Source organism: Paramormyrops kingsleyae, chromosome 17 (genome assembly GCF_048594095.1).
Source record: "Paramormyrops kingsleyae isolate MSU_618 chromosome 17, PKINGS_0.4, whole genome shotgun sequence".
NCBI lineage: Eukaryota > Metazoa > Chordata > Actinopteri > Osteoglossiformes > Mormyridae > Paramormyrops > Paramormyrops kingsleyae.
Genome location: NC_132813.1, coordinates 14,209,681 through 14,220,828, shown reverse-complemented (window position 1 = coordinate 14,220,828; position 11,148 = coordinate 14,209,681). Strand labels below are relative to the sequence as shown.

General features: G+C 42.6%; 2 protein-coding genes across 2 annotated transcripts; both read right to left on the bottom strand.

The window, feature by feature from the left end:
• Positions 1 to 5,180: 5,180 nt before the first annotated feature.
• On the bottom strand, positions 5,181 to 6,113 carry LOC111849664 (olfactory receptor 1M1-like). Its single transcript, XM_072701617.1, has one exon. It carries the CDS (start codon positions 6,111 to 6,113, stop codon positions 5,181 to 5,183), a length of 933 nt encoding a protein of 310 aa, XP_072557718.1.
• A 3,663-nt stretch (positions 6,114 to 9,776) lies between these two features.
• On the bottom strand, positions 9,777 to 10,709 carry LOC140579175 (olfactory receptor 2A12-like). The gene has a single exon (XM_072701562.1). It carries the CDS (start codon positions 10,707 to 10,709, stop codon positions 9,777 to 9,779), a length of 933 nt encoding a protein of 310 aa, XP_072557663.1.
• Between the last annotated feature and the right edge of the window lie 439 nt (positions 10,710 to 11,148).

Genomic DNA, 11,148 nt, shown 5'->3' with positions numbered 1-11,148 from the left:
ATGGCAGGATGAGGACAGTGTGCAGGCAGCAGGGAGATGGCAGGATGAGGACAGAGAGCAGGAAGATGGCAGGATGAGGACAGTGAGCAGGAAGATGGCAGGATGAGGACAGAGAGCAGGAAGATGGCAGGATGAGGACAGTGAGCAGGAAGATGGCAGGATGAGGACAGTGTGCAGGAATATGGCAGGATGAGGACAGAGAGCAGGAAGATGGCAGGATGAGGACAGTGAGCAGGAAGATGGCAGGATGAGGACAGTGTGCAGCAATATGGCAGGATGAGGACAGAGAGCAGGAAGATGGCAGGATGAGGACAGAGAGCAGGAAGATGGCAGGATGAGGACAGTGAGCAGGAAGATGGCTGGATGAGGACAGTGTGCAGGAATATGGCAGGATGAGGACAGAGAGCAGGAAGATGGCAGGATGAGGACAGTGAGCAGGAAGATGGCATGATGAGGACAGTGTGCAGGACAGTGAGCAGGCAGCAGGGAGATGGCAGGATGAGGACAGTGTGCAGGCAGCAGGGAGATGGCAGGATGAGGACAGAGAGCAGGAAGATGGCAGGATGAGCACAGTGAGCAGGAAGATGGCAGGATGAGGACAGAGAGCAGGAAGATGGCAGGATGAGGACAGAGAGCAGGAAGATGGCAGGATGAGGACAGTGTGCAGGCAGCAGGGAGATGGCAGGATGAGGACAGTGTGCAGGCAGCAGGGAGATGGCAGGATGAGGACAGTGTGCAGGCAGCAGGAAGATGGCAGGATGAGGACAGAGCGCAAGACCAAGAGGTGAGTTAGAAATTAGGCTGTACTTTAAGATCTACTGTATAATCAAGACAGATATTAGCCTAATAGGCAAATATTCATTTCTGAAGGCTGTTGGAGCTGCGGGGGACTGAGAGGGCAGGAATATCACCAGACTGCTGGACCAGACCAGGCTGTTTGTAAATGTATAGGCTTATTACTTTTATTAGTATACTTCTTCTAGGATAATTCCTGGGAGTTATCAAAACCAAATTCTTTTGGATAGGAATAAGGATAATGAGATCTTCTGTATTGATTCTCATTGTGTCGCATGTCCAGACCATGACCGTGTGTTGTATACATGTTAGTAAACACCCCTAGCGCATCTTGCACTCTTAACATTGATCCTGGTGGCGACTATTCGTATTGACGCGGTAGCGGACCATAATGGTCATAGAAGTGTTATGAAGGCAGTACCCCCCAATTATGGAGGGGTAATTCGCACTCTAGGCAAAAGGAAGACTTTGTTCATCACCAAAAGGGAAGGACAGTTTGAGTGTCTTTTGATGCCTTACGACTAAACTAATAGCCCCACAGTTTTTTAAACTTTCATGAATAAAGTGGTTTCAGACATGTTTAACCACTGTGTGATATTCTGCAGAGATGATATTCTGATACACCCCAAGTTCCTTGATCAACACATCCAACATGTCCGGAAAGAGCTGCAGAAACTCCAAGATCACCAACTTTTTGGTGAGAAGTACAAATTCCATTGGCCCACAATTAAATTCCTCGGTTACCACATTCATCCCAGAGGAGTCGAAATGGATGAGGAGAAGGTCTGATGGGTGACTGAGTGGCCTCAACCCAAGACAGTGAAGGAACTGCAGCATTTCCTTGGATTCTTCAACTTTTTCAGTTCATCTGTGGCTTCTGCACAGTAGCCACACCTTTGACATCCTTCCTGAGTGCTGGCAAGAACCCTTCAGTCATCTTAAAACCTTGTTGCTGTTGAACCTTCTCCACACAATCCTTCGAAGCTGCTTCAGTTTCAGACCATAAATGAGGGTTCAGGATAGGAGGAACAATGAGGTACATTATAGAAAGGCTGTTTCTGAGAGCCTGCAGGGAGGAGTCTGAGCTGAAACGTGCTGATATAAAATCTAAAGACACAGAAACAGCAAAGATACCCAATGTGATGAGATGGGGCAGGCAGGTCTCCATGAACTTATTACACTCCGCCTGAGACTGTACACATGTCCTGATGATGAGGACATAGGAAATTATGATCAGCAGGACTTGAAATGTATGAAATGTATGGCTGATTGATGCGTCTGTCAGTTTAAATGTGCCTTTAAAGGCTTCTTTAAATGCCTCTGTACCTTTAAATGCTTCTGGATTCTGTTGTTTAGCTTCTGTGTCTACTACACTGTTACATAAGAATGACCTGGCTCCACATTAACTCCCAGGAAATCATGACAATCACAGTCCTAATGAGCTCTGCAGGGAATTTGCATAGATGTGGTCATTAGGAGACGGGCCTGAACCACAGCTGATTTAATCATGAAGTACTGGGATCATTTATTTAATAATTTACACTAATGCCACATTAATGTCAAAAGAATACTATTCAAAGACATTCTATTTTGGTTTATGATGAGAAAGATCTGTCTGCAGAACGAGAGGATGTCCAACACAGGACTGGAAATCATATGACCTCCACTGTGGGGCCAGAAATCACATGAACTCCACTCCTGGCCCAGACATGATGGTTTGCAAGTTTCAGGGACAGAGGTGAAATTAAGTGAAGTGAAAACTTCTCATTGGTGACACACCACACAAAAATTAAATCTGTCCTCTGCATATAACCCACATGTGATGTCAGGTGGCAGGTAACAGCTAATTGAGCAGCCAGGGAGCAGTGCTTGGGGGTAGTATGTTGTTGGTCGGTGATTCAAACCAGCAACCTTTCAATCACAAGTGCGCTTCCATAACCATTAGACCACCACTATGCCAAACTATTGTAAAATACACTCACCTAAAGGATTATTAGGAACACCATACTAATACAGTGTTTCACCCCCTTTCGCCTTCAGAACTGCCTTAATTCTACGTGGCATTGATTCAACAAGGTGCTGAAAGCATTCTTTAGAAATGTTGGCCCATATTGATAGGATAGCATCTTGCAGTTGATGGAGATTTGTGGGTGCACATCCAGGGCACGAAGCTCCCGTTCCACCACATCCCAAAGATGCTCTATTGGGTTGAGATCTGGTGACTATGGGGTACTACCATTGTAGTACAGTGAACTCATTGTCATGTTCAAGAAACCAATTTGAAATGATTCGAGCTTTGTGACATGGTGCATTATCCTGCTGGAAGTAGCCATCAGAGGATGGGTACATGGTGGTCATAAAGGGATGGACATGGTCAGAAACAATGCTCAGGTAGGCCGTGGCATTTAAACGATGCCCAATTGGCACTAAGGGGCCTAAAGTGTGCCAAGAAAGCATCCCCCACACCATTACACCACCACCAGCCTGCACAGTGGTAACAAGGCATGATGGATCCATGTTCTCATTCTGTTTATGCCAAATTCTGACTCTACCATTTGAATGTCTCAACAGAAATCGAGACTCATCAGACCAGGCAACATTTTTCGAGTCTTCAACGGTCCAATTTTGGTGAGCTCGTGCAAATTGTAGCCTCTTTTTCCTATTTGTAGTGGAGAAGAGTGGTACCCGGTGGGGTCTTCTGCTGTTGTAGCCCATCCGCCTCAAGGTTGTGCGTGTTGTGACTTCACAAATGCTTTGCTGCATACCTCGGTTGTAACGAGTGGTTATTTCAGTCAAAGTTGCTCTTCTATCAGCTTGAATCAGTCGGCCCATTCTCCTCTGACCTCTAGCATCAACAAGGCATTTTCGCCCACAGGACTGCTGCATACTGGATGTTTTTCCCTTTGCACACCATTCTTTGTAAACCCTAGAAATGGTTGTGCGTGAAAATCCCAGTAACTGAGCAGATTGTGAAATACTCAGACCAGCCCGTCTGGCACCAACAATCATGACACGCTCAAAATTGCTTAAATCACCTTTCTTTCCCATTCTGACATTCAGTTTGGAGTTCAGGAGATTGTCTTGACCAGGACCACACCCCTAAATGCATTGAAGCAACTGCCATGTGATTGGTTGATTAGATAATTGCATTAATGAGAAATTGAACAGGTGTTCCTAATAATCCTTTAGGTGAGTGTATAGGATATTAATTTTTATTCAAATAATTATTATAATATTAGTACAATAACTCATTGGCCAGTTTTCTTTCTCTCTTCAGTCAAACTCCTCCAAAACTATTTCTGCTGTGTTTAGGTCAGACGACCAGGTCATGTGACGTGACATGCTATCACTCTCCTTTGTGGGTGGCTGGGCGTGTCCAAACTTTTGACTGATACTGTAAATTGTAAAGCCTTAACATGGAGGATTCAGAAGCAGGGGTCCCAGGCCTCACCAGCTAAAGCCCGTCTCCTATGTCCTGATGCCATCGGGAGACTCGCTCATCCAGCACTGGATCATGAGCAGGTCCCCCCAAGTGGCCAGCAAGGCAGTGATGGAAAGACAGGTAATAATGCTCTTATAGGGTGTTACACTGCATTAAAAACTTAAAAAGGATTTTGTAGCATTTTTTTTGCAATGGAGAAGTGACCCTGACCTTGACTCACCAGCTGATGCCCCTCTGTCCAAATGCATCCTAGTGCAGTAAGTGTTGTTTGGCATAGTTAAGAAAAGTAGAAGACAGAAATATGGTTAGGCAATAAAATATTAAATGTTTTTATTTTACATTACATTTAAAGATTTTGTTTTTTCGTGCACGGATGTTTTATTTAGTTCAGCTAACACCTATAAAAGGCACATGCAAGCTTAAATGCATATTAAAGGCACGACATCGTGCTGCATTTTACATTGATTATTGGCCCTTAAAACCTCATCTGGTGTTCATATTGGTGGTGTGAACTGGGACAGTGTGAAATATCTAACCTTTTATTTTCTAGCTAAAGCTAACCTAAGCTAATGGCATTATATGACCATGCAGGCCAAAATCATCACGCAGGAAAAATATTACTGTCTGTCATTACATCTAAGCACTTATCCTGTTCAGGGTAACAGGGAGGCTGGTACCTATCCCAAGCAGCAAAGGGCACAAGACTGGGGTTCTCTCTACATAAGACACCAGACCCTCACAGGGCACATATATGCACATCTATGAGAAATTTAGACACACCAGTTACTCCAATTGTGTGTTTTGGACTGTTAAAGGAACACCAAGAGAAAAACAGAGAAAAAAACGCAAACTGCAAACACAGAGGGCAGAGGATAGATTCTATTCCCCAATCCCGGAGGTCTGAGGCGACAATGTGACCTCTGAACCTCCATGCCAGCCTGAGTTATTTTAGTGTAGTGATTTTCCTGTTGAACCTTCTGCAAACAATCGTACGAAGCTGCTTCAGTTTCATACCATAAATGAGAGGGTTCAGGATAGGAGGAACAATGAGGTACATTATAGAAAGACTGTTTCTGAGAGCCTGCAGGGAGGTGTCTGAGCTTAAACGTGCTGATATAAAATCTAAAGACACAGAAATAGACAAGATACCCAGGGTGATAATATGAGGCAGGCAGGTCTCCATGAACTTATTACGCTCTGCCTGAGACTGTGCACATGTCCTGATGATAAGGACATAGGAGATTATGATTATCAGGACTTGAAATGTATGAAAAACCAGGATAATGAAGGCAAATACATTGTTTAAGGTATTATCAATACAGGACAGCTTCACCACATCCCAGTCAACACAATAAAGCTTATTAATTCTGGATCCACACAAAGGCAGCCTGACTATAAGCACAATGCCAACAATTGTCTCAATGAAAGTTAAGAACCAAGTTATTTGCACCAACAATCCTACTCTGCCAGGAGTCATAATAGAGTGATACTCCAACGGTTTGCATATCGCAACATACCTGTCATAAGCCATTACTGATAAATTGGTACTTTCACAGAAGACATATATGTAGATTCCAAATATTTGAATTATACATGCAGTGTATGAGATCACATGAGAGTCTGACAGAAGGTCAATCAGTAGCTTTGGATAGAAACTTGTAGAGCCACAAATGCTGTTTACACACAGATTACACAGGAAGATGAACATGGGCTCATGGAGAATTTTTTCCAGCAATATGCTCAAAATCAGAGTCAAATTCACAAAAATGGTGAAAACATAGGCAAGAATGGAAAGGGCAAAAAAGATCTGTCTGTTTGTTGTAGTCTCATTCAATCCATGGAGCACAAAAACAAGTTCACTGGAAGAGTTCTCCATCTGCGCTGACTTGACGTGGCGTTCACAGACACGGAGCTTCTTCCTAACTGAGCGTCTGGGTCTGGCTTGCAGGGTGAGCATGGCTAACAGACCTGCTCAAAAGAACCACAATGCTGTACATTCAGGATAAATACTGCCTTTTGTCTCATCATATTAACTGCCTGTAGGATTGATTCAGAAGGATCCCGTTCTAATTGTCTGATGCATTAATCTCTGCCAGATTACATAGTATTACCATGTCCTCCTCTGTTTGATGCCTCTGTCAGTTCAGCAGACCTGTAGGCCTTTATATGCTTCTGGATTCTGTTGTTTGGCTTCTGTATCTACTACACGGTTACACAAGAATGACCTGGCTCCACATTAACTCCCAGGAAAACATGACAATCACAGCCCTAATGAGCTCAGTAGGGAATTTGCATAGATGTGGTCATTAGGAGATGGAACTGAACCACAGCTGATTTAATCATGAAGTACTACGATCATTTATTTAATAATTTACACTAATGTGACGTTAATATCAATGTGTACTTTTCAACAAGAATCCATCTTTAGTAAACAACAGTGCCAGTATATTACTTCATCTAACGATTTGATTATGCAGTCTTCTCTCTGACAATGTTTTGTTTAATTTCTAAATTAAATGGCAATTTTTAAAGTACTGCATTATTTGAACGTGCTAGAACAGAGGACAGGATAGAATTTAGTGGGAGAGTAACATATTTAATAAGCAAGAAAATCATGAACAGTAACCATAAAATATTTGCATAACACGTTTCTAGACCCTGAATTTCTCTTGTGCAAAAAGCAGTTACATTACTTTATAAATGCAGCAAAACACAAAGATCACACTGTCAGCATGGCAGTGAGCCTGTCAGAGAGCCTCAAGAAGCCTGATCATGGAGGATTCAGAAGCAGCTAAAGCCTGTCTCCAATCTCCTGATGCCATCGGGAGACTCGCTCATCCAGCACTGGAACATGAGGGAAAAGGCAGGTCCCTCCTAGTGGCCAGCAAGTCAGTGATGCAAAGACTGGTAATAATGCTCTTATAGGGTGTTACACTGCATTAAAAACTCAGAAAAGCATTTCACAGCATTTTCTGCGGCCCTAATCTTGACTCACCAGCTGATGCCCCTCTGTCCAAATGCATCCTAGTGCAGTACGTGTTGTTTGGCATAGTTAAGAAAAGTAGAAGACAGAAATATGGTTAGGGAATAAAATATGAAATACTTTTATTTTCTACATCTGGTGAATTATATTTAAAGATTTAGTTTTTCGTACAGTGATGTTATTTTTAGTTCAACTAACACCTATAAAAGGCACATGCAAGCTTAAATGCATATTAAAAGCACGACATCGTGCTGCTTTTTATATTGATCATTGGCCCTTTAAACCTCATCAGGTGTTCATATTGGTGGTGTGAACTGGGACAGTGTGAAAAATCTAGCCATTTATTTTCTAGCTGCACCTAATCTAAGCTAATGGTATCATATCAACCACAAAGGTTGAAATCATCAAGCAGGAAAAAAACTGTTGGTTATTTTATCTAACCATGTATTCTGTTCAGGGTCACAGGGGTAAACCAGGAACCAATTCTATGTAGCACAGCACACAAGGCAGAGTGCATCCTGGACAGGACACCGTCCCTCACAGGCAACTTTCATGCACAAGGTTATAATCTTTAGGCCATTTACAGACACCAGTTCCCCTGAGGGCTTGTTTTGGACTGTGGGAGGAAACCACACAACACAGGGAGACAATTCAAACTCCACCCACAAAGAGCAGATAACAGAGATTCTAATCACCAACCGTGGAGGTGAGAGGTGACAGTCTGACCCCATGAACCTCCATGTCACCCTTGGTTATTTCAGTGCAGTAATTTTGCTGTTGAACCTTCTCCACACAATCCTTTTAAGTTTCAGACCATAAATGAGAGGGTTCAGGACAGGAGGAACAATGAGGTACATTATAGAAAGGCTGTTTCTGAGAGCCTGCAGGGAGGTGTCTGAGCTGAAACGTGCTGATACAACATCAAAAGACACAGAAATGACAAAGTTACCCAATGTGAAAAGATGGGGCAGGCAGGTCTCCATGAACTTATTCTGCTCTGTCTAAGATTGTACACGTCCTGATGATTAGGATATAGGTGGTAATAATTAGCAAGAATAGAAATATGTGGAAAACCAAGAGAAAGAAGGCACATAGATTGTATAAGGTGGCATCTATACAGGATAGCTTCAACATGTCCCAGGTAAAACAATAAAGCTTATTAATTCTGAATCCACACAAAGGCAGCCTGACTGCCAATATAATCCCGACAACTGTTTCAATCAAAGATAAGAACCACGTCATCTGTACCAACAGTCCAACCCTCCGAGGAATCATAATAGAGTGATACTCCAGCAGCTTGCATATTGCAACATACCTGTCATAAGCCATTACTGATAAATTTGTAATTTCACAGAAGATATATGTGTACATTCCAAATATTTGGATTATACATGCAGTGTATGAGATCACATGAGAGTCTGACAGAAGGTCAATCAATAGCTTTGGATAGAAACTTGTAGAGCCACAAATGCTGTTTACACACAGATTACACAGGAATATGAACATGGGCTCATGGAGAATTTTTTCCAGCAATATGGTCAAAATTAGTGTCAATTCACAAAAATGGTAAAAATACAGGCAAGAAGGAAAAGGCCAAAAAAGATCTGTCTCTTTGTTCTAGACTCATTCAAGTCATGGAGCACAAAAACAAGTTCAGTGGAACAGTTCTCCATCTGTGCTCACTTGATGTTGCGTTCATATTAACGCCTAGGAAAAGTCTTAGCTCTGCAGGGAAATTGCACAGGTGTGGTCATTTATGAGAAAGCCCTGAACTACAACTGACTTATTCATGTATCACTAGCATCATTTATTTAATTTACACTAATGCCAGATTAATTTCAAATGTGTAATTTTCAACAAGAATGAATTTCTGAATGACGACAGGGTCAGTATAATTATTAATCTAACCATTAACTTACGGAATTGTGACAACTGGATAGATAAAGGACCTGGAATGCAGCATGCAGGCGAACTGAAGGACTTTATTGAGAGTCCAGACACACAACCTAAAAGAAACTAAAGGACCAGGAGGGTCTAACAAAAGCAGGAAGAGACAATAAGGAGAGTCTAGGGGCTTGGATAACAAGGGGAGTGAGGTACAGGGCATCAGGACCAGGGACGGATTATGGGTTGTGTGGACTAAATAAAGGGGAACAGAGCAAAGGCAACACTAACCACTGTCAGGACTTAGACCACGTTAATGACTGAGCTGGGGACCTCGGTGCAGGCAGATACATATATACAGTGACAAAAAAACATCTAAGCACTTATCCTGTTCAGGGTCAGAGGGGACCTGGTACCAATCCAAGGCAGCAAAGGGCACAAGGCTGGGGTTCTCTCTACATAAGACAGCAGACCCTCACAGGGCACATACATGCACATCTATGGCAAATTTAGACACGCCAGTTACTCCAAGTGTGTGTTTGGACTGTGAAAGGAACACCACTTAACACTGAGAAAAAATGCATGCAGACAAAGCAGAGGAGATTCTAATCCCCAATCCTAGAGGTGGGAGGTAACAGTGTGACCCCCCCTGAGACTCCATGCCACCCTTGGTTATTTCAGTGCAGTAATTTTGCTGTTGAACCTTTTCCACAAAATCCTTCGAAGCTGCTTCAGTTTCAGTCCGTAAATGACAGGGTTTAGGATAGGAGGAACAATGAGGTACATTATAGAAAGGCTGTTTCTGAGAGCCTGCAGAGAGGTGTCTGAGCTTAAACGTGCTGATATAAAATCAATAGAAGCAGAAGCAACCAAGATACCCAGTGTGATGAGATGAGGCAAGCAGGTCTCCATGAACTTATTACGCTCTGCCTGAGATCGTACACATGTCTGGATGATGAGGACATAAGAAATCATGATTATCAGGACTTGAAATATATGAAAAACCATGATAACAAAAGCAAATACATTGTTTAAGGTGTTATCAATACAGGACAGCTTCACCACATCCCAGTCAACACAATAAAGCTTATTAATTCTGGATCCACACAAGGGCAGCCTGACTATAAGCACAATGCCAACAATTGTCTCAATGAAAGTTATGAACCACGTTATTTGCAGCAACGTTCCTACTCTCCGAGGCGTCATAAGAGAGTGATACTCTAATGGTTTGCATATTGCAACATACCTGTCATAAGCCATTACTGATAAATTGGTACTTTCACAGAAGAGATACGTACAGATTCCAAATATTTGAATTATACAGGCAGTGTATGAGATCACATGAGAGTCTGACAGAAGGTCAATCAGTAGCTTTGGATAGAAACTTGTAGAGCCACAAATGCTGTTCACACACAGATTACAGAGGAAGATGAACATGGGCTCATGGAGAATTTTTTCCAGTAATATGGTCAAAATCAGAGTCAAATTCGCAAAAATGGTGAAAACATAGGCAAGAATGGAAAAACCAAAAAAGATCTGTCTCTTTGTTTTAGTCTCATTCAAGCCGTTAAGCACAAAAACAAGCTCACTGGAAGAGTTCTCCATCGGCGCTGACTTGACGTGGCGTTCACAGACACGGAGCTTCTTCCTAACTGAGCGTCTGGGTCTGGCTTGCACGGTGAGCATGGCTAACAGACCTGCTCAGAAGAACCACAATGCTGTACAGACAGGATAAATAAATTTTGTCTTATCATATTATCTGCCTGTAGGACTGAGTCAGAAGGATCCCGTTCTAATTGTCTGATGCATTAACCTCTGCCAGATTACATAGTATTACCATGTCCTCCTCTGTATGGCTGTTTGATGCCTCTGTCAGTTCAGCAGACCTGTAGGCCTTTATATGCTTCTGGATTCTGTTGTTTGGCTTCTGTATCTACTACATTGTTACAGAAGAATGACAATCACAATCCTAATTAGCTCCACAGGGAATTTGCATAGATGTGGTCATTTAGGAGAAGAGCCTGAACCACAGCTGATTTTAACG

Excerpts from the sequence above, each read along its gene's own strand:
- LOC111849664 (XM_072701617.1), bottom strand. The coding sequence starts at position 6,113 with ATGGAGAACTCTTCCAGTGAACTTGTTTTTGTGCTCCATGGATTGAAT.
- LOC140579175 (XM_072701562.1), bottom strand. The coding sequence starts at position 10,709 with ATGGAGAACTCTTCCAGTGAGCTTGTTTTTGTGCTTAACGGCTTGAAT.